At 40.0% G+C, this 22,677-nt stretch overlaps 2 protein-coding genes across 2 annotated transcripts in view; one reads left to right on the top strand and one right to left on the bottom strand.

The window, feature by feature from the left end:
* RASSF6 (Ras association domain family member 6) overlaps positions 9,053-22,677 on the top strand; it is an 82,131-nt gene continuing 68,506 nt past the window's right edge. Inside the window, exon 1 of the mRNA XM_021394018.1 lies at positions 9,053-9,623. The gene's annotated coding sequence lies outside the window, so the exon portion shown is untranslated. The remainder of the gene's footprint in view (positions 9,624-22,677) is intronic.
* Positions 9,553-12,097, bottom strand: LOC110397580 (interleukin-8-like). The gene is made up of 4 exons (XM_021394035.1): positions 11,735-12,097; positions 11,159-11,294; positions 10,283-10,366; positions 9,553-9,677 (listed from the first exon to the last, which is right to left on the bottom strand). The coding sequence occupies exons 1-4, from the start codon at positions 11,796-11,798 to the stop codon at positions 9,647-9,649; spliced, it is 315 nt and encodes a 104-aa protein (XP_021249710.1). The 5' UTR covers positions 11,799-12,097; the 3' UTR covers positions 9,553-9,646.

Here is a 22,677-nt window from a genome sequence, read left to right as displayed (position 1 = left end):
AAGCTATTTCCTGAGTGTGGCAGTAACAGAACCGCAAAAAATCCCCAGGACAAAAATGGAGCCAAGAGCCTGCTCCACCTATATGATTAACCCTGCCCTGGGGCTAAGAGTAAGTATCAGTCTGAAAGGGCAGGGTGTTTGTAATGAAATAAAAGCCCACTATGTTTTCCAAGAGCTAAAGCATCTCTTCTCCCTACACTTTTTTTCCAATATGACACAGTTTCATCAAAACTACATGAGGATATATAATAGAAATGTTGTGGCATAGGAAGGTTGAGATGTGAAATCAAGCCAAATTCTAGGCACTCCTAACCTGTGTTCCTGGGAGTGCTGTGCTTCACCCAAGTTCTCTCTGTATTCCTTCAACACTTTGCCCGGTATTTGATCCCAGTCCTTGCAGTTCCCTTGTGGGAACTCCATATTCTTTGTTTGATTTTGGCTGGGTGTGTTTTCCCAACAACCATCAGAGATGACTTATGCAAATGGAACTGCTGTACCTTTTGAAGGATAATGTCACTGACTGAGCTGATACTGCTATGAGCAGAGACCTTCCATGATTAACCATGTTAAAAACATGCCACTGTAATGAATAAAGCAGAAGTTAGGCAATAAGCCAGTTACTGAAAGGCTGCGGAAAAGGGAAGGAAATACTTCCTTTACTTGTGTTTAAGGCAGCGTATAGGATGTGTTCTCTGTGCTGCAGGATGTCAAAAACTATTTCTTTTTTTTACATGACTCAAAGCGTTGTGTAATGAACACAAAAGTCAAAAGTTAATTTTTTAGGGTCTTGGCTGGCATCACTTGGAATTTTTGCATGTAGCAAAGGACACGCAAACAGAAGGGATGTGGTGGTGTGGTAGGATTCCTGAGTACTCTGGTGACCAGGAAAGGCCATCATGAGCAATGGGGGGGAGGTGGGCTCCAGTACCTTGCTGTTTCTGGTTGCCTCAGCTCAAGGTAGATGCTCTAACCTCTGGGCTGATAAAGTTCCTCTCTCTGTTAAATTAAGAATACATCTTTTTTAGACAAATTCAAATCTCTTCCTTGGAAAATTGCAATGCAAGACCCCCAGAGGCACAGGACCCATAGCTTCCCCTATAACAAGAGTTCCGTGCCCTCCCTATCAGCCTATTCCTTTTTTTCTCAAGAGAAAATAACTCACTGTCTTCGGAAGTCACCTGGATTTCCCTGCAAAGGGATTGGAGTTTGCCAGGAATTCCACTTTACCTGTGCATTGAAGGGGCAAATAGGCACTTCTGCTCAAAAACTGGGCACATATTGTGCAAACTCTTGTGGAATTTTCCTGTGAGGCAACCCACTGGGAGCAGATAAGTAGAGAGCAGACTGTCTCTTGAACATCTGTTTTTTTTCTTAGTGTATTGAGGAAGTCATAACAAGGAAAGGGAAAAGGCTCAGGGCAACTTGTGGGGCTTTTTTCACTTATGTGTCTAAATATAGACAGCTATGTACCCTTAGTCTGATCACCACAAGTGTTGGACTTTCCTGAATCCCTCTAGAATAACAAGATAGCAGGAAAGCTTTTTTAAATTGATTTGCCTTTTAATTCGTATATTTATAAATACGGTGGTGTAAGTATGTATTTATGTGTCTATGTATATTTTTAATAGTTACAACTCTGTTTGACAACAGTTCTTTATTGTAGTTTTCATTTAAAAGATTGTTGTAGGCTAAACAAAATATTTCATTTGATACAATTCAATTTGTAGTCATTGGCAATGTTATATACCTAGTAATAAATGACACAACAAAATGCATGATAATATTAGTGTATAGTATTAACAACTATTAATATATATATTTGATCTACTGATATTAACAGAGGAGATGCTAAATCCTTCTAGAGAATGCTCAGGGACCAGCAACTAGAGTTTGATCCGCTAGATGAAGGCTGCATTTTTTCCTTTAGTCACATTTCCCTGTCATGACTGTGGCAAGAAGCACTTTCTTCCTCCCAAGCAGACTATGGAAGTAAGATATGGAAGTGATGGGAGGAAACACATAAGAAGTTTGAAGAAGTTTGTCCTGGGAACTTCTGATTAAATTCAAAGTGATCAGTAGACAATATAAATCACACATTAATCTCTGGTTCTTAACATGTCATGCTGTTATTTTTCTTTCTGCCTAAACTACAGCCAACAAAGCTTTGCAGATGTCAGCATGAATATTTTCAGGTAGCGCAATCGTGGCAGGTTGTTTCAGCCTGAGCCTCTCCTCAGACAGCACACAGAGAGGTTGGCATGCTGTGCTTTGTCACACTTCAGCTGTACACTTCTTCATCCTTCATCTTGCTATGTCTGTCAGTGTCTTCTTAACTGTAATTGAAAACTAGAGCATAATACATGCCACTTTTGAAATAACACAGGCAATTTAGTAGTTTAGTATCAGTAATTTCAGCTGCTTCTTTCTGAAAACCATTAGTTGATTGTCATTAGCCTACCCTGAGGCTGACAGTGGCTTAGAACTGCTGATGAGACATAATGAAGCACCTCACAGAACATAATTTAGTTGCCAGTTTTCTGGCAGTAGTAAAGACTTCACACCTATCCATTGCTTGCAGCTGTGCTGCAAGTGTACCCTGTCAAATATTGTTCAGCTGAAGCCACTTATAAATGCACTTAATCTCCTTTAGTCACTTTTTAACTAGTTTTCCCCATTTCAGTAAATGGCATCTCTCAGGCATTTAAATCTTTTGTTAAAAGATCAATTTTAAAGATATACTTCCAAATATTTATTTTCTTGGCACACATAGAAAATGAAGCCAGCTTTGGTCTTTGTACTACCCATTATTACAACTGTCAGGAACAGCTGTTATAAGGACGTCTGCCTCTTTCTCAAGGATGGATCTTTCTTGGAGAAATGGATATGGATTCAATTCTATCACATTCACCCAGGGGTGTCTTGCTTTTGAAAGAAGAATCTTACTTGCTTCCTCAGCTGCTGGTGTTTGATTGTCTGTCTTGCACTGCTTGAAACATTTTCCAAATCTACTCTGTCTTCCTGAGATTGGGAGACAAGGGTTGGAGTGTTCTGGATTTAGGTAAGTCACGCTCTTATACACTGCCATCACACGTTTCAGTAGTTGCTTCTTTATCCATGCTGTAATAACTCCTCAAAATATATTTGTGTGGGTTGGGTTTCTTTTTCTGTTTCAGTTCAGTTCTGAAGTGCTATTCACTGCTGAGCCCTGACCTGCCACTCCTATCATGCAGCTTCATGTAATTCTGTGACCATGTTCTAATGACCAGACTAGAATGCCTTGTAATTATAGGAATTTTGGAATTTCTTCTCCTTTTTGAACTGCCTTTTGCTATTTCATGCACTGCCCTTCATCTGGTATTTTACTGTCTACTCTGAGTATTCTAAGGTCCTTCAGCAGTTTATCACAGTTGATCTTAGTCTTTCCTACCCTTCAATTAGTGTCATCAGAATACTATATCTCATAGCTAATTAGCTTCCTAGACCAATTGTGGATATGCCAAACCAAATAGGACTACACACAAGCTGGCGTGGGAATCTCTGGAAGACTTCCCTATACCATAAAAAGCTGACTTTTTAAATTCTTTCCTTCATTTCTATGTATTCATCTGTTATTTGTCTATCTCAAGACTTCTTATATCCTAGTGTCTCATCTCTAATGTTTGATGAGGGCTGTGAAACTCTTTCCAAAAGGCATTTTGACTAGAACGGTGGGATTTTCCAATCCATAGGCTAGTTGTCACCTTACAAGAAGTTGTAGTGCATGAAAGACTTGTTGCACCAAAATTTCATCACTTGAACAAATTAGATTAATATTATTATGTCCACATGTTCTTTACTACTTTCTGCTGTGATCATCTATTTATTGTTTATTCTCTTCTGCACACTGTGTAAATCTTACATCAAGGAAGTACTACCATTAACCTGCCAACCAAGAATAAAAGCACAAACAGGAGAAAGTTCTTCAGAAAAGAAGAGATACATGGACACATTAAGAAAAAAAAAGATTTTGTTCCCGTGCAAACATTTCTTAAAATTTAGGGTGGGGGATACCTAAGACATGGCATGCAAAAATACTAACTTACTGGCAGCAGCATATTTCCTTCCCAGAAACTGACACAGCATCTTAACAGACTTTTAAAAAACTTTTTAATTCTGAAAGATAATGAATTCAAGACTCACATCTCTTGCAAAAAATCAACATTCACAGTTTTAACTAGCAATGTTGCTCTTGCAAAGCAGCACAGCACTATCTGCACCTCCCTATGGCCAACCCAAAATAATATGGCTTTTTCCCCTCTCTGAATCTTGGATTTATGTCGAGCTTTCTCCATTGAGTTTAAATGCCTTGCGCAAAAACTTGCACCCAACAGAGTTACTTTGACAATGTTGTGGACTATATTTTGATAGTGTCTTATGCAGGCAACTTGTTTCTGTTGTTCTGTGAAAGGATGGTGGCTATCATTGTCTGTTTGGCTGAAGGGATTTAGATACTTAGTTCTGTACCAAAAAGCTTTTCTACTCATTGAGCAGAAAAAAGATAAGCTTAAAATGTCTGGGGGATTGTCAGCTGAGTCACTTAAGCTATTCTGAATATTTTATTTGTTCTGTTTATGAAAGGAGGATGTATCTAACAATGTCAGAATAACATCTGGTCCAGATAAGCACAGAGAAGATTTGTTTTTCTTTCTAACATCCTGCAGCTAAAATAATCACAGGCGTTTAAAACAGAAGATGAATAAAAGTTTTAAGTGAAATATCTCTAGTGCATTAAGTATGTATTTTTTTGCTCACTGGGATATTGAGATATTCTTATTTTTATGAGGAGAAAAGGGTGATTTCAAGAAAAGAAACTGGACCAAAATTTCATCTGATAATAGACAGTATCTATATGAAGTAATTTCAGTAGTTTTCTAAAATTAAGAAAGGAACTGGTTTTCAGAATCACATCACAGAATTGTAGGGGCTGGAAGGGACCTCTAGAAATCATCGAGTCCAACCCCCCTGCCAAAGCAGGCTCCCTAAGGAAAGCAGGCTCCCTGCGTAAAAGAGCTCTGCTAAATGAGAGCCTTGATGCTGTGTGGAGGGGAAATTATAGTTTGTCCTGGACATACATAGTGTCTACCTGTTTGTCATCAGAGAGCAAGACAACACTTGGGATATATTAACTGAGATCAGTAGCTAGTTCAGTAGTTAACAAGAACCTGGCTCAGTATGTCAACATGAGTTGCTCTGCCTCCAGTGGAGACGCATCACTTCACCTGCTCTATTTATAACATGGGCTTGTAAACAACTCCTTCAGAAATTACTCTATCTTGACAACATAACATTTTCTTTAAGTCCTGTGGTTATTTTCTATCCTTTTATATAGCGTTCAGTTACAGAAATTATAATCAGCCAGAGAAAAGCCATTTTTTGATAGAATAGTCCTATAAGCTCCAAGAGATAAACAGTTATCCCCACAGCTTCCCAGGATGCAGTCCTACTGAAGACTAATTTCCACTGTCCATCCAGAGCTCTGTGCAAACAACATTGCACAGTTTCTAGGGCAGAAGAGGTCATGCCTCTGCTGTTGGAACAGAACTTTTCAGAGCTATGGATGAAACTGTTACCGTTAGCTGCCCTTCAGATCTTGCTTTAGGCCTTTCATCTGATTCCCCATAGCATTTTCATTTATAACTCTAGCTTAGTCATAACTTTGTTTCATAAATTTTGGGGGGAATGTTACTATACACAGTGAATGCTATCGTTCATTTTCAATACATGCATCCATAATGAAACAAAATACCAGCTGTTTTACTACACAATCTTCTTTTAGGATGACTGCAGAAGTCAAAGTTCTTTAACAAACAAGTTGCTATCTCCAAGGGATATGAAGGAAGGGTATGCAAACTCTATACTTGAACTTGTTGACATAATTTCTAAGGCCTTCAGTCTCATGGAAGTGTTGCCAATGATTTGACATTTTAAAAACCTGTAATAGCCCAAGGGAAGGAAACAGTATTTTGAATGACAACTAATGCCAGGGAGCATGCTCCTTAAAGGACAAGGAGACAAAAGGGACTCCATAGCCAGCAGGGCAGGCTGTCACCAGCCAGGGTTCAATGAGGAATCGAGCACCCCAGCAGGTGTCTCAGTGGTGATCCAGGTCCAAGTCCAAGCCAGAACATGAGCCCTTGAGTCAGTGGCTGGATGAGCAGGGTCCACAACCGGGAACAGGCATGACGGGGGCTAAGCTGGAGAGCAACTCTTCTACAACACAGAAGGAGTATGAAAACCCCATGCCAAGCTTAAATGGGGTTCCTGGGCCTGTGGGCAAGTGAATGGGCAGAGGACTTAGGTGGGTCCATTAAGGCTTACAGGTGCCCTCTGGACACTGACAACTCCCAGCTTAACAGTACCTCACTTGATCTAGTAGTAGCTGATTACGAACACTGGGACAGTACTGAACTGTAAAGTCATTTTAATTCACAGTCTTTAATTCTTACCCTGACAACGCACTAACAAGATTTCTATGTGTCATCTGCATCTGAAGAAGACCTTAGTATTCAGATGTTTAGCAGAAACCCAGTGAAGCATTTCTATGTACTCAGGCTGAAGCAATAACCAGAGAAAAAACACAAGTGAAATTTAGTAGGATGGAAGTTGGCTGAACAGCAACGTGGTGCATGCACTAGATTTTGTCATCCAGTACAGATACAGTTCTGTGTCCCTAACAATATTCTGATTTGAAACGGACTGTGCATGTTTCACATTTATTTTCTTTTATACTGATTGGCAAAAGGAGGTAGTTAAAGGGAACTGGTTGAATTTTTAAGTGTCTCAACATAAAAATGTTTTGCTAGGAGAATTAGTCCTTTCATGGCTTCAGAGTTAATATCAGCAAAGCAGAAACAACACAGGAGTACAGCCCAGGTTTGACAAAAGTAATCATCAAGTCTGAAGAACTGCAGTGCTTCTCTTAGTTTGTAGTGGGGATCTGAGAACTGGAACTATGTTTCCAGTGAGAATTGTTATTACATTCCTAAGAAAGGCTTCTTGTAATTGCATGCTGAACAGAAATACATTTCTGTTTTACCATTTATAGCCAGCCTCTGAATCACTTTTCACTTTGTCATGGTTTTATGATTTTCGGTTATTGGTATACCACGTCATAACATCATGTAGTGTATATTTCTCAGAAGAGAAGGACTACTACATTTCCCAAGGTACTTTGCTCCTCTGTTACCATTTCCGGCCAGAGGGAAAAGATAAAAACTTGCAGATCACGAGACCTCGTCCCTTTTTCCGCCCGTCTCTCGTATTGGCAGCACCTCGCTCTCCAGCTGTCTTATTGTCGGTAGCAGAGTAAGGCCTACCTTGATTTTGGGACATTCTCTCTCACTGTATTGNNNNTTTGCATTCCGATATCTTATTTAGTAAATTAGTTTGTTTCTCCTCAGATTGTTGCCGCTGTTCTTTGCTCTCAGGGCCATCTCCTTACCCTTTTTCGCTTTTCCCTTTTCCCAGGGCGTGGGCCCATGGGTCCCCCATCCCCTTCGTCACGGAACCAGGCCAAACGCCCGTAAACCATTGACACGCTTATGGAGGAAGAAGAGATATGGTTCGGTCTGCACAGAGGCTCTACTTGAGGTCCTAGGAGTAAGCTACTGCTGAAATTTTGGAAGAAGCGTTAAGAGACATTCCTTGGCCATGATTCAGCTGACAGTAACTTGACTGGAATTTTACTTGTGACAAAGGCTGCACATGTACTGTTTTACCAATGTTTCCAGTAAAACTGGTCCTAAACCCTTAAGACACGCACATGCTTTCATGGCTGTGTATTGGAAGTCTTTCTTCCTCACCTCTTCTTGCTTGCCTCACATTAAGTAACTGAGGGAAGCCAGCTTGTAAAAATCATCCAGAAACCAGAAGTGTTACTGTTGTAAGACAAATTTGAACAAAACCTGGCCCCATGTGAAATTCTGTCCTATTTACATCTTGAAGATGAAGTCTAGCAGTCTGTAATGCACTGGGACAGGGGCAGAGATCTGAATGGAGGCAAAGCGTAGGGATAGTTGTCGTATTGCACAAGAACTTGCTCAAATGGTAATAGAAACACCCTTTTTATCTTCTTGCACCATGAGCAAACATACATTGTTTGTGCAGAATATGGAGTGGCTCCTTTTAGGAGAAGGTCAAAGAAAAATAGATACCTAAACAAGTGTTCAACTTTCCCATTTTCTCAAGTGTTTGCTTCTGGTATTTTAGCCTTTTCAGTGTAAATCACTGTGTCAGAGGGAGACACGTAGCCTTACAGTCAGAGCTCATTCCTTATGATTTCTCCTGGTATAATCCTCCCTTTTCCCTGGAATTTGAGAGGGTGCTCGCTGACTCCATTACAGTTTATCGGGTATGCTCGATTACAGTAAGTTAATGAGAAACCTGGTTTTGTGCCAGATCCACAGCTGACATGCTGTTTCACACTGCTACTGTGACTGGGATTTCTGTGACTCATCATTGTTTGTTCGTTATATTCTGCCTGTGGATTTTATTACCCAGTTCTCTGAAAAAATTAGGTCTAGCAAGAAAAGAGGAAGAAAGTTGACCACTTTTGTATTTTTTCCTACTGAAAATCATCTGGATGTACTGCAGGCAAGAATTCCCTGATGTATCTATCAGTCTCCACAAGTCACCCACCTCCTGACCTTGTGAAACGCCTTTACGTGATACAGAAGGAAAGTAAACATATCCTCTTATGTCAATAAGGAAATTAATAACACATGATACTGAAGTAAAAACATTTAAACAAGCATTTATTAGGTACCAAAACTTTGATGTGTTCCATAAATAAATAAGGAATGAAAGCATGAAAACTTCAATGTTTTCCATAAATAAATAAATAATGAAAGCATGAAAACGTCAATGTTTTCCATAAATAAATAATGAAAGCATGAAAACTTCAGTGTTTTCCATAAATAAGTAATGAAAGCACGAAGACCATCTACATTCTTATGACGAATATAAATTAATTAATATTAGAGATACAAAAAATATCTAATAGACTTCAAATGAATAAATAAAGTGCCCTTTCTGTAACCAAAAGATACCATTAAAACATATGTTTATAGCTTCACAGCAACAATTCACAGTAAATAATACCTTGAAAATGATGGCTCCAAAACTGATGCCTCAGACTTGTGGGTTACTGACTCTTGAAAGCCCCATTTTTCTGGTCTGCAGCCCACTGTGAGTGCCACTGACCTAGGTACAGTTTATGCTACCTCTCAGCACATTCCTGGAGAAAAGGAGTTGTTGGGCAGTTTCTAAACTATTAGCAAAAAGGGAAGATGTCATTTAAACAAAGACCTGCTGAGAGTGCACCACACATCCTGCTGTGGCTAGCAAAAATGACTCCAGAATCATCTCCATCTCCTTTCACAAGACATTTTTTTTGCCTACATTTTCTGGTTTCAGTGGTTTCAGACACCTCTTTAAAAGACTTAAACTACAGTTGACAATTAACTACAAAAAGAGGGAGTACATATTCTCTAGACGATGATGAAAGTGTAAATGTAGGAGGCAGGAAGAAGTGAGCTGCCAGAAGCTGAATGGCGATGTCTCCCACTTTTGACTGCCTGGAGGAGGTAGGATCTTTTTGTTCTTTGCTTTAGGACACAGTCTCAGTCTTGGTGTCTGCCCTACGAAGAAAATGGAAAAGAAAAAGATTAAAACTAATGGAACAAGTATCACTTGCTGGAATTGCATGAAATCAACCACAAAGGATTTGTGCTATGTCCAAATCCCTTAAAAGCTGTTACATAAAAATAATAAGGGACGTTAGTGTGCAGTCGCATTTTCTCAAATATTTAGTAACTCAGCGGACCTCTGTTGTTTGATCCTTCACTTAACACCTATTGGGCCTGATTTTCACCCACTCATCTAAATGCTATTCTTTTTGAAAAAGTTACTGTTGCTTTCTACCATTGCAAGCAAGAAAAAAACCAGTCACTTAATGCCTGACTTTCCAGAGGACTGAGCACTTGAGCTTAGGTTTTTGATATACTTGTGCTCTATGAGAGTTGCAGCTAGCATTCACATGGGATGAGTGGCACACTAAGGAACTGAACTTAATGCTATAATTAAAGCACAAAGCAAACACAGTATTTGTTCCAGTTAGTAAACTTCCTGATAGCAACTTCCTCATGAGACAGAATTGTTGAACAATTTATGCAGTGGCTATTTGCTAGCTTACTCAAAATACTGCTCTTCAATAATTTGTGCCCACTGAGAAGAAAAGACTCACTTGTCCAGAATTGCCTTGATGATCAGCTTCACCCAGGGAGCAGTGGGATCCAGACACACTTCTCTGCCATCTTTCAGAGTAGCTCTATATCAGAGGAAAAAAGGAAGGCAAAAGGTCTATTTAGTGAATTTCTCCTACTTAGGCAATTTCCCCTTTTTTCTTGCTACATCAGGGTTCTCTAGATATACACTGACACATTTTCCCTTAATTTAAGCTGCTATCAGTTGAGGCTGTAGCCTAATATGTACGTACTTTTTTTTTTTTCATTGGTTCACATATTCTATATCTGTGTGGATGGATTAAGTTATCTGCAGGACTCACAGTTTTTAAAATTGCTTCTTTTTCTTTAGATAGCTTTGTTTGTATTTGTGATGGTGTTTAACTGAGGAGCTGAATGTTTCCATCTTGATTCAGAAACTGTACTGGCTAGTCCATAGAAATTTTGTCACAGTAAGATTTCTGGAATTGTGGCTGAACTATATGACCTCTATGCTAATGGTGGATTTTCTATTAACTTCAGTAGATGTGTGATCATAAAATGGATGTCTTGATAAATTGCTCAATACAGCTCAGTGGCTTTAATTCTCTTTCTTTATGTCAGGGAAATTCAGAATTTTAGAATTTTATTTGCTTGTTTGAAGAGTGGAGGTTTATGCTGAAATATTCCATGTAGTATTTAAGTACAGATTTGCAGAAATGATGCAACATATGACACGTATTATGTCATTCCTAGGGGCATCAAGCATTGCCGTCCCGGATTTTGATTAGCTATGCCTACTGTCTTGTTGCGTCTTTTAAAGAATGCTTACATCATCCCTAATGCAAAATCTGTTTCCCTTTTGTTAAGTAACAGGGAAGATTTGCAAAAGCACTTACATGACTTCAACATTCTGGCAGTGAGGTCCGCTAGGGGTGAGGTTCACATTTTGAATGAACTTGGGATGGATGAACTTGGAATGGGTGTCTATGCACTGGCATCGGAGTTCAATCCCTGAACGTGGCTGAGCCATACCTGTAAAACAATGAGAAAAAAAAATACAGGTAGTGTATGGGCTGTTTCACTATTTGCATAGAAAACACGTGTTGTTTTTTCTTAGAGTATTAGAAATAATTTTTCTTTTTGGAGTCTGAGAACTTGAAAATTCTGCCTTCACCCATTCTTTTGGGCTGCCCAATAGCTGTCACTATACAAAAGCTGTTCTTACAGCAGCTAGTGGTATATGCAAAATGATAATGACTGAGCACCAGCAGTTTTTACACTCTACTTTTATTTGGCTAATCTTTGTACCTGGCTTCATCAGATGGATTTACATGGATTTACTCTTTCCACCAAGGAATAAAATCTAGCCTCACAAAGAGTTACTTGCTGCACTTTGAGACAGCATAATATCTCCCCCCATCAGCATTCACATTGACAATTAGTTATAAGGGTTTTAGGAAGGATTTCTTTACCTTTTGCTCCAGCCATTGAGATCAGGAGAAGAGCCATGACAGCAGCTACAGTCTTGCCCATCATCTTTCAAGAGTGTTTCTTCCGTGTGTCACCTGGGTTTGGTTCTGTGGCGAGGGGTTTGCTCCTGCAGCCTTGAGGGTGTTCAGTGGCTGTGCTCTGTTACCTGCCTTCACTATATACTATCCTGGACCCCCTGCATCATGTGTGGGTCACACCACTGGAAACTCCTGAACCTGCAGCTTGCTATTGGAAAATGAGTCACGGTGGTATGGGCAAACCCCTTTCCCTCAATGACCATGAACTTGCTTTTCATCAGCAGGAAGTACTTTGTTAATTGAAGAGAGATAAAAACATAGAATATGTACAAAATAGCCCTTTATTTAGCTTTGTTTACTCTTTTTTTTCCTGTGTAGCACTCACTTTCTTGTGACTGTTCTCCTCTATATCTTTAAACTTTTGCTGTTATTATTATGTTACTCTTTGCAACTTTCCCCTTGGAAAGGGGAAGGAATATGATCTGTGACTCTCCATGTGTGTCTTTGAACTTTGGGTGGCTTTTTTTTCTGTGCGTGTGAGTGGTTCTTGTTTGTTTGTTTATTTTACATTATTATTGCTGGAAGAACTGGTAGAACTAGGAACTACAGTTTTGTAGAAATGACAAATACTAGAACCGGATTTTAATAAGCTCTCCTACTCCTCATATGCAATGACATTTAAAAAAAATGTTTATTTTCTGAGATTACTTATGTCAATTTTTAGTATAGTGAAGCCTAGCATCACTGAAATAAGCAACAAAATACAGGCTGTCTTTGGAGTACTATTGAGCATTTTGTATTTTGAATTTGGGTGGAGGGAAATTCCAAAAGCTGCTGTAGGATTGTTGCTCTGACATTATTGAGACATTTTTGCAAATTTAAATTTGGCCTTGTAAAAAAGAGTGGTCTTATGATAAAATTAAAGGAAAGATGAAAATGTGGCCGTGCAGGAGGATTATTCACATAAAATCAAATATGTACAAACATTTGTATTAATGATAGAAAATAATACTATAACATAAACATAAGATTTTTTTGTTTAAATACATACGGGAACCTTGCTATTGTTTTTCTGCCTGGTAACAGAGACAGTTAAAGGAACATAGGATGAAATAGGAATGAAATTATGTTTATTGTTCTCCAACTCGTCATGAAGAACATGGAGATTTATGTATGCAGTGTTGAATTCTGCTTAATATTTCCATATATATCAGTGTCTGTAGTTATACAAAAATATATAGATAGTGTATGTGTTCTGAATAGCCAAATAAGACATGTAGACATGGAATTAAGCATCTTTTCTGTTCTGTAAACTTTCATCTTGTAGTGAACATAGCTGGATTAGGTAGCATAAGCACCTAAGCACTTAATAACAGCCCTTCTTTGTCAAACCCAAGGTCTGTCTAATGAGTATCCTCTCTTCAACCTCAAGCATGGCCATAGGCATATGTCTGAGAATGTGTAAGAAAAGGTCTAATTTGTTTGAGGCTTATCCCTATTACTGTCCCATGCTATGCCTGGTTTGATGCCTTCTGACTCTTTTGTTGGAAAACAGGAGTTAGCAATTGATCCTTATCACTAATTTCAAACTCTTTTGTAATTCTATAGTCCTCTATAATATCTCCTCCAGATGATCTCTTGTTACAAAATGCTGTTCTGTTGCCTGTTGCAGCATAGATTGGGTCATTCTTTCCGATATCTGGGCTTTTTTGCTCCTTGACACACAGCAAACAGTCTACAGAAATATAAATTAAGATATCAGTAGAAACATCTTCTGGCCTTCATACAGGTAGAAAATGAATGGCAATGCCTGCAGGGTGTAGACTTCTTCCAAATAAACCCAATAAACTGTCTTTAATTTCATTAACGTTTTTAATTAACTCAGAGATAAGCACCAGATAGTAAGAAAGCAGAAATAATGTTTCCGTAAAGCAAAACAAGCTGTAAGTTTACACAAAGGGCACAAGGTATATCACCTTCATTGCATATGCAATACAGAAGCAATAAGTTTATTTCTGAGTTAATGAAAAACTTAGGTGTCTTACATCTTCCCTGTATAATATCGTGATTACAGTATAACAACTCTTGATATGTAGCAATGAGAGCAACCAAGAGGAAAATTCTGGAGCATGTGTTTTGATTCACAATTTAAAAATCAAAGATCAAAAAGCAAAAGGTAGTGAGTAGAGACTTGGCTTCAAAAAATCCACAACCAACAAATGGAAAACTCCTTTTGTTGTTACAAGCAGAAGTCAGAAAAAAATGAACCATAAATGAAAAGATCACATGTTTTATTGTAAACTTTTGTGATTAGGGTAAAAAAGAGGGTTTACTTCTTCACTTAATTTCTAAGCTTCTACTTTTGGAGCTGTGAGGCAGCTGAAGACGCAACCTAAAAGCTACTGAATTTTTAATGCATGTCTCTGACTGAAAAGAGTAATTCCCAAGCCCTAAGGATGAATATCATAAACAACGTGTGCAGTCTGTAGCTGCATAAATTTTTTCTTTGTCATAGGTTTTATCACTTGTTGGTGATAAGATTTCTGAGAAGTATCAGCCCACTGTATGACATATATGAATACGGTCTAGAGACTAATCTAATATCCTGCAGCTGACTTCTAACAGTGATGTGTGGTACTGAAGGCCCTGCCCAAGCAATGTGACAAACTGGCATGTTAGATTATTTTGAATCATTCTGCAGGTGCTGCTTAAGGCTTAAGTTTAGCTAATTTCACCAGTGAAGGCTTCCTCATCTGTTTTGCTATGGCATAGCAAAAGGTAGGAAAGTGCTTGAGTGAAAAAAAATGAGTTTCTCAGGTTATTTTCTAGATGCTTCTCCCCAGCTTTTCCCAACTGGTGAGTGACCTGGAACTTTACATTTCCTTATACAACCGTGATCAACAGGGGATTTCTTTCTTCTGGTGTTCCTCCAGCACCGCTTTTACCTAATTCCCCTCAGCAGTTCCTCACCATTGTCTTTAGAAATCCTGCCTCTGTGTCTGAAGTTTTAGATCCAGACATCTAAAGGTCAATTGGAAGTAGCTGAATAGCTGAGTCAGTGAATGTGCTAACTCCTTCCTTAAGAGAATAGTCAGTTCAGCAAGAAAGACTAGTACTGCTTCAGCTGTACATTTCCTTCAGGCAAATTCTTCCTCTTATTTTCTCACACTTTTGTGACCCTGTACGTAAAATCTATGCGTACATGTGACCTGCAAAGGGAAAATATCTCAGCTTCTTTGCATCCTTGTCTGTCAGTCCATGTTTATTTTTCTTTTGGCAGTGAGACCCTCTGTGCTGTGAACCTTCCTGAGGCAACTTGATTGATTTGTGAGGGCCAAATAGAGAATTTCCTTTTAGTTACGTATACCAGAGGTGTATGTCTTGTTCCCCTAACCATTTCTTAATTAGACAGTGACAAAAACCACCAAGATGTTAAGTTTGCCAGCTGTTACATGAATTATTTTTATATGAAAGGTATAGAATAAATGGATGTAAACAGAAATGTACCCATAAGTTATGTGTTCTGTACCTGTCTTTCTCATAAGCTCCAGCAGTGTCTGAATCAGCCCCCTGCAAAAATATTTGTTCGTCTTTGTTTAGTTAATATGGAATTCTACAAGCCTAACTCGATTGGCTGAGTCCTCCTTCTCAGGAAAGGTTTGCTGAAATTCTTGTGGTTGGCTGAGCACCTCTACCTGTAGCTGCTTATGCTCAATATTTAACACCATTAACAGAACAGAAATTGCATTCATTTGTTTCTGGGAGAGCTAGGCATGGAGAAAAGTGTGTTTCCCAAATCAGTCTTCTACTAGGCAGGTGTTACAAAGGTCACTGTGTGAGTGATTTAATAAATAAGTATCATTTGGGTATGAAGTTGCACAAAGCCTTATGAGAAGGATGAGAGGCAAAGCTCTGCTGTCCCGAAGTGCTACTTCCTCATCGTGCAGGAGGTGATGATCCCTATTCCTGTGTTTTCTGTGCAGTCCCGTGATGCTTGCTGCAGAGAAGTACAGTTGCAACACCTACACTGGTGAATAGTTTTTTCCACCTCCACTGATGATGAAAGCTCTGTTTTGGAGGCAGAGGAAAGCTTTCAAGCTCCATCTTGACAGAGCTTGGCACGTGGATCTCCCTGCAGCACAAATGAGTGTTCCAACAGTAGACAACCATGTAACACACCTGAAACTACAGCTGTTGCTTCTTGCTCTGCAAATAAAAATAATCTCTCAGTCCCTCTTCCACATTTTCTGTTGTGCTAGCCTAGTTTCTCTTTGTTCATCTTGCTAGCTGTTCTGGTTCCTAGTCCAATGCATTTATTACTCCACCATTCTAAAATCCACTTGTGCCGATGTTGAGCATTGATTCAGCAAAGTTCCTGAGCCTCAGTCAGCACCTTTATGGCTGACTCAGAACTTTGTTCATAGTTTTCGAAAGTCCAAAAAAATCCAAAATTGCAGTCCTTTCTTTCTGTGCCCTATGGCCTATTCACAATATAATCAAAAGCCATAATCAGATCAGTTTTGATGGAAAATGTGTCTTCGTCTCCTGGGGTTTCCCCATGTCTGTAGTAACTGCATAGGAAATGAAGTCACCTCAATAAAGGGAAGCAGTATTGAAACAAAATAAAACCCACAAAAAATGAACAACAAAACAAAAACTAACAGACAGGATGCTGCTTAAAGAATGATCAGAATATCCACGCTACTCAACTTACAACTACTTTTTCAAAACAAAAGTGACTACTGTTGTTTAATTGCACTAGTTACATTACTTTAAAAAAATAATTTCAGTAGTAGTATTACTCAGGGGCTTTCCAGAATTTCAGCCAGTATCACCATCTGTTCTATTTCCTATTAGACAAATATAATTTTTCATAAATATTCTTAAGTAAATGAACACTAATTACAATACATGAATCAAAGAATTTTTCTAAAAAATATTTTATTTAGTGTGGCAAAGCTATGACTTCTAGACAGAAGCAGTTTTTGAGAACAAATATAAAGACTGTAAAATGTGTATGAGTGCCACTTGCTCCTATTCTCACACACATTTGCTTCTTGGTATCCCTTTTGGAAGTTTCTATTCTCCCAGCTGTGCCAAAACTAGAATTTTTTTTTCTTGATAGCCCTGATCTTCTTGAGTAAGAATTATAAAATAAAGATAGTTTTTATGAACGTACTATGTTTTCAAGTTTGCTAGTTAGACTTGCAAGCAAGGCAGAATTATTAACCTGGTGCCACATGCGTATTGCAGTTCTAATCGTTTGTCTACTGGTGTAAATCAGGAATAAGTGAAAATCACTGAAGTCACACTTCTGCATTGGATCTAATTACAAAGAGAACAAGGTCCTGAACTCAGATGCAGAAAGATGATGTGAGGCAAGACAGCTACTAGAAGACAGAAAAAGGTGTGTTGGCCTCAAATTCCAGTGTGTGAATCATTCTGTCATTATTTATTTTCAAAGTTTCAGCTATATGGAGGAGAAATGAGTTTGAGCAAGAGAGAGAAAGAGCTTATGTATATTCTTCTTGCTTGCACCTGAGAGAACAAAGAGTGAAGTCAGAGGAAGGGATCCGCAGTTTGCATTTTACTCATGAGGGCCCATCCCCATGGTGTGGGAAGCTGACTTCTCGTGGGACTGATCTTCATTAACAGACTGTATGTATGTGTACATCATGTGAAACCTAGACAGAAGTTTTAGTTCCTGAAACAAGTATTTCTGACACTGGAGCTGAGGGAAAATAATGCTGAGTAAGAGCCAAATTGGAGACCAGAACAGATAAAGCACATTCTAAGGAATCTGCTCCTTCTTTGTATCAGAAATAGCGTTGCCAGCAGGAGCACGGAAGTGATCATCCCTCGGTACTCAGCCCTGGTGAGGCCCCACCTCGAGTACTGTGTCCAGTTTTGGGCCCTCACTGCAAGAAAGACATTGAGGCCCTGGAGCGTGTTCAGAGGAGGGCGAAGAAGCTGGTGGGGGGTCTGGAGCACAGGGCTTATGAGGAGCGGCTGAGGGAGCTGGGATAGTTCAGTCTGGAGAAGAGGAGGCTCAGGGGAGACCTTATTGCTCTCTACAACTACCAGAAGGGAGGTTGTGGTGAGATGGGAGTCGTCCTCTTCTCCCATGTAACTAGCAATAGGACTAGAGGGAATGTCCTCACGTTGCGTCAGGGGAGATTCAGGTTGGATGTTTGGAAGTACTTCTCTGAGAGAGTGGTCAGGTGCTGAAACAGGTTGCCCAGGGAGATGGTGGAATCACCGTCCCTGGAGGTGTTCAAGAAACATTAGATGTTGTACTGAGGGACATGGTTTAGTGGGAAATATTGGTGATAGGTGGATGGTTGGACTGGATGATCTCAGAGGTCTTTTCCAACCTTGGTGATTCTATGATTCTAGTGCAGCCCTGCTGGTCGGACACTGCAGAAACCTTAGCTGAGTCAGGCAGGTAGCTCTGCCCCAGGAATCGATTTCTGCTGGTTTAGTTGCAGGTTCTGCTTAAATATTTGCCTTACTGAGTGCATGGAATCTTTTTTGGTATATTTACAATTTGTGTTTGTTCTGTTCCATGGTATGTTGATTTCCAATATTTGCTGCGGAAGAGATTGCTTTCCCCTGTTATCATGTAAAAATAAGGATTTGCGCTGCTGTTGCACTTGGGTATTCTAATTACTTCTGCAGTTGGTACAGACACTGGGCAGGACTCAGAAAAGTCAGATGGGATGGGAACAGACCCTGGGTCCTGTCTCTTCCCACCCAGTCCTGCTTCTGAAGGGAAAGGAGCAAAGGAAGCACCTCCAGCATATTCTCTTTTTTGATTTAGTGCAGCTAAAACAGTGCTGAAAGGCTATGTTTTGCAGGGAAACCACATTCTTTTTCCTTGCCACTAGCTTTACTTCTTTCTTTCATTTTAAGTTGTAATTTTATTCCTACATCACATTGAAAATTTACATTAGTCTGATTTCTTGGCAACTCCTGCTGTAGAGAACTTCGTTTAACTTCAATGGATTCTTTAGTACTGAGTGAAAGTGAACAATATTACTGTCTATTACCTCAAAATCGACAATGGGTGAGTAACGAGTTTTCCTAATGGCAGACTGAACTAGTGAAACAAGATAGAAACAGTAAATTTCAGCAGCAGGTTGAACATACGCTTTAGTTATAACCTGTTTTACCTTCTCCCATTGTTCACAGACATGTAATAGCAAACTAGAATATTTGTGTGATTTGTTAACTTGTTCCTTGTTCTTTTCCAATCACTTACAAGTAGCTCTCTAGTTTTTTTAAGGCCCAATGATAGGAAGACAGAATTCACATTTTTTAAGGCTCTGTACGTTGCCTGCAGTATCATAGCACGTTTGAAAAGCAGCTCTGTTCGCATGTAAGACTTTTCAGATTTAGTGAATTTGACATTAAAAAGATAATTGTTTAGCAATTATTAGTAGTAATATTTATTAGTAAATATATATATATAACCGTCTTGGCTTATTTATAATCTGAATCATATCTCCCCACATCCTATCTATCCTTACTATCCTGTAAGTGCACAGCCCATTGTGCACTTACAATTCACCCTGGCACTTTGAGGAAAGTGATGAAGTGAGGTGATGTTCTTTAACTCTTCAAGAGAAAGTGACTTGACAATTGCTAGTCATTTTGTAATCTGATCTAAACCCCGCCAACTCAGATCACTTTTAACCTGAGGTAGATCCTACTTCTGTATGACTGATTTGTGCTAAGTATGACTATGGGTCTAATGTTCATCAAACCACCATCAGCCAAGGCCTGACCTAGCTTGAACTGTTAGAATGACAACTGCCAGAGGTTTTATGCCTAACCACAAGGTGTGTCCTGAACTTCTGAAAGCCATCATCTCTCTCTGCTAGTCTCACCCTGCCCTCCTTCATATTATTCTTTAGTGTTTGTCTGTCTGGACTTGGATTATCATGCATCTGAGCACAGGATTCCACAGAGCAATAGTACTTTGCCACTGAAGTAGCAGACAAATTCTAACACTTCCTTGAGTTACACAGTAACCATAGAATCACCTGAGGTGGAGAAGATGCATGAGATCCTCCGGCCCAACCTTCTTTAACTGCAACAGTAGAAGCACAGAGCCTTTTGCCAAAGATAGCTACAGCTGTTCTTTCTGACAGAATCAAGTTTCCAGCCATGACTATTAATGAACAAGTAGTTTTAATCAAAGACATCTTTGCCTATTCGTTTTAGGAAAAATATGAGATGTGAAAATTACTCAAATATATCACTGTTTCTTTTACTTCTAGCCCAGATGTAATTTACTCACACATAAATTATTTTAACTGGAATACAAGAATCTACCCACTTCCAACTAAGCATAAATTATGTGTTGAGATGGACCATTAGTGGTGCGTGCCAAACTCAAACCAGAAAATGACTCTGAATCTTATGTAAGAGATAGAAATCATAGAATCACAGAATCATAGAATCATAGAATGAGCTAGGTTGGAAAAGACCTACAAGATCATCCAGTCCAACCATCCACCTACCACCAATAACCCCACTAAACCATGTCTCTCAACACTATATCTAAATGTTTCTTGAACACCTCCAGGGACAGTGACTCAACCACCTCCCTGGGCAGCCCATTCCAGCACCTGACCAGTCTTTCAGAAAAGTAGAATTTCCAAATATCCAGTCTAAATCTCCCCTGGTGCAACTTGAGGCCATTCCCCCTCGTCCTGTCACTAGTTAAAAGAGAGAAGAGGCTGACGCCCAGCTCACTACAACGTCCCTTCAGGTAGTTATAGAGAGCAATAAGGTCCCCCCTGAGCCTCCTCTTCTCCAGACTGAACTATCCCAGCTCCCTCAGCTGCTCCTCATAAGCCCTGTGCTCCAGACCCCCCACCAGCTTCGCCGCCCTCCTCTGAACACGCTCCAGGGCCTCAATGTCTTTCTTGCAGTGAGGGCCCAAAACTGGACACAGTACTCGAGGTGGGGCCTCACCAGGGCTGAGTACAGAGGGACAATTACTTTCCTGCTCCTACTGGCAACACTATTTCTGATACAAGCCAGGATGCCATTGGCCTTTGTGGCCACCTGGGCACACTGCTGGCTCATGCTCAGCCAAGCGTCGACCAACACCCCCAGGTCCGTTTCCTCTACACAGTCTTCCAGCCACTCTGCCCCAAGCCTGTAGCATTGCCTGGGGTTGTTGTGGCCAAAGTGCAGGACCCAGCACTTGTCTTGTTGAACCTCTTCCATTGGCTTCAGCCCAGAGATCCAGATCTCTCTGTAGGGCCTTGTTACCCCCAGGCAGATTGACACCTCCTGCCAGCTTGGTGTTGTCTGCAAACTTACTGAGGGTGCTCTCAATGCCCTCATCCAGGTCATCAATAAAGATATTGAAGAGGACAGGCCCCAGCACCGACCCCTGGGGAACACCACTCATGACTGGTCGCCAGCTGGATTTAACTCCATTCACCACCACTCTCTGGGCCCGGCCCTCCAGCCAGCTCCTTACCCAGCAAAGAGTGTACCTGTCCAAGCCACGGGCTGCCAGCTTCTCCAGGAGAATACTGTGGGAGACAGTGTCGAAGGCTTTGCTGAAATCTAGGTAGACCACATCAACAGCCTTTCCCTCATCCACCAGGTGGGTCACTCGATCATAGAAGGAGATCAGGTTGGTCAAGCAGGACCTGCCCTTCACAAACCCATGCTGGCTGGGCCTGAGCTATGTACAGCTAGGAGTTTCGTTTTGCCCAGCACTTCCTTCCTGAAGGTCTCCTATACCTGTTTGTTAAGTCCAACCTGTTGAGATCTTCAGTGCTGGTACAGTTAACCAGGAAATCACGATGAATGCAAGGCATGCACTGGAGGTAGTTACTAGGTGGAATGTTTTAACCACCCACACAAACTGTATCTCTTCCCCATTTTTCTTAACTGTAATAATAGCTAGAGAGCCTGGAAAGTATTATGAGTTATTACAAGGTTTTATTCCAACTTCTATCATTTCATTTCTCAAGTGATGTCCATGACTGCACACTCGCTGACAATCTTCCATAAGTTTCATTCTGCTAATCACATGTATTCTTCAGAAAACATTTCCATTACTTCTGCAAAATCTCTATGATTTCTACCATTTTGGAGGACAAAACCTCCTTGGGTAGACAGATGACCTCAGGAGGAGTTTCTCATCGACTGTCAGAGAGTAAATGAGAAATGCAAATGATCTAGGACACTTCTTCCTGGTTAGATTTTATATTTTCATCTACTTTTTTTTTTTGCTTTGGTGAGATGTTACAGGTTCTCTACTGTAAAGATTGTTATCATGTGTTCCAGTTCTATTGTTCTGGTTGAGGCTTTTGGCCAAGATCTGTTACTCCAAATCTGCTATGTATTTGCCAGACTTAAAAGACAAAGATACTCTGAGACAAATTTTTCTCCTTAGTGTATTCTTCCTAATAATCTTTCAGATGATCCAAAAGCAGCTTTGACTTTCCCATTACCCAGGAGATCTGATGGAGCAAACTTTATAGATGGCAAGAAATTATTTGAGCAACAGTGTAAACTCACCATTCATATCCTCATTTGTAACACAGCTCTAAGAGTGAGAACATCCGTTCTCTATTATTTTGTGATGGTAGCATCAAATATCTTACCACAACTAGAAGTATTACTTCTTTCTCCGAATCTGACATAGGAAGAAAACTATGTTACTCAGATGGCACCTAAGCTTTAGGATAAGGGAACTCTAATTGGTAAATCCGCCTCAATGGGAGCCCAACTCAACTGCCTGTTCACCAGTGTGTGGAACATGGGGACCAAGCAGGAGGAGTTGCAGGTGTATGTGTGCCTAAAGGTCTGTGATGTCATTGGCATCACTGAGACATGGTGGGATGACTCTCATGACTGGAATGTAGGAATAGATG

Source organism: Numida meleagris, chromosome 4, assembly GCF_002078875.1.
Source record: "Numida meleagris isolate 19003 breed g44 Domestic line chromosome 4, NumMel1.0, whole genome shotgun sequence".
Lineage (NCBI taxonomy): Eukaryota > Metazoa > Chordata > Aves > Galliformes > Numididae > Numida > Numida meleagris.
This window is presented reverse-complemented; position numbering and strand designations above follow the sequence as displayed.

Coding starts and splice junctions, on each gene's coding strand:
- LOC110397580 (XM_021394035.1), bottom strand. CDS start 11,798: ATGATGGGCAAGACTGTAGCTGCTGTCATGGCTCTTCTCCTGATCTCA. Junction 10,367..11,158: donor TGCCAGAATGTTGAAGTCAT/GTAAGTGCTTTT, acceptor CCTCTGATATAG/AGCTACTCTGAAAGATGGCA. Junction 9,678..10,282: donor ATCAAGGCAATTCTGGACAA/GTGAGTCTTTTC, acceptor TTTTCTTCGTAG/GGCAGACACCAAGACTGAGA.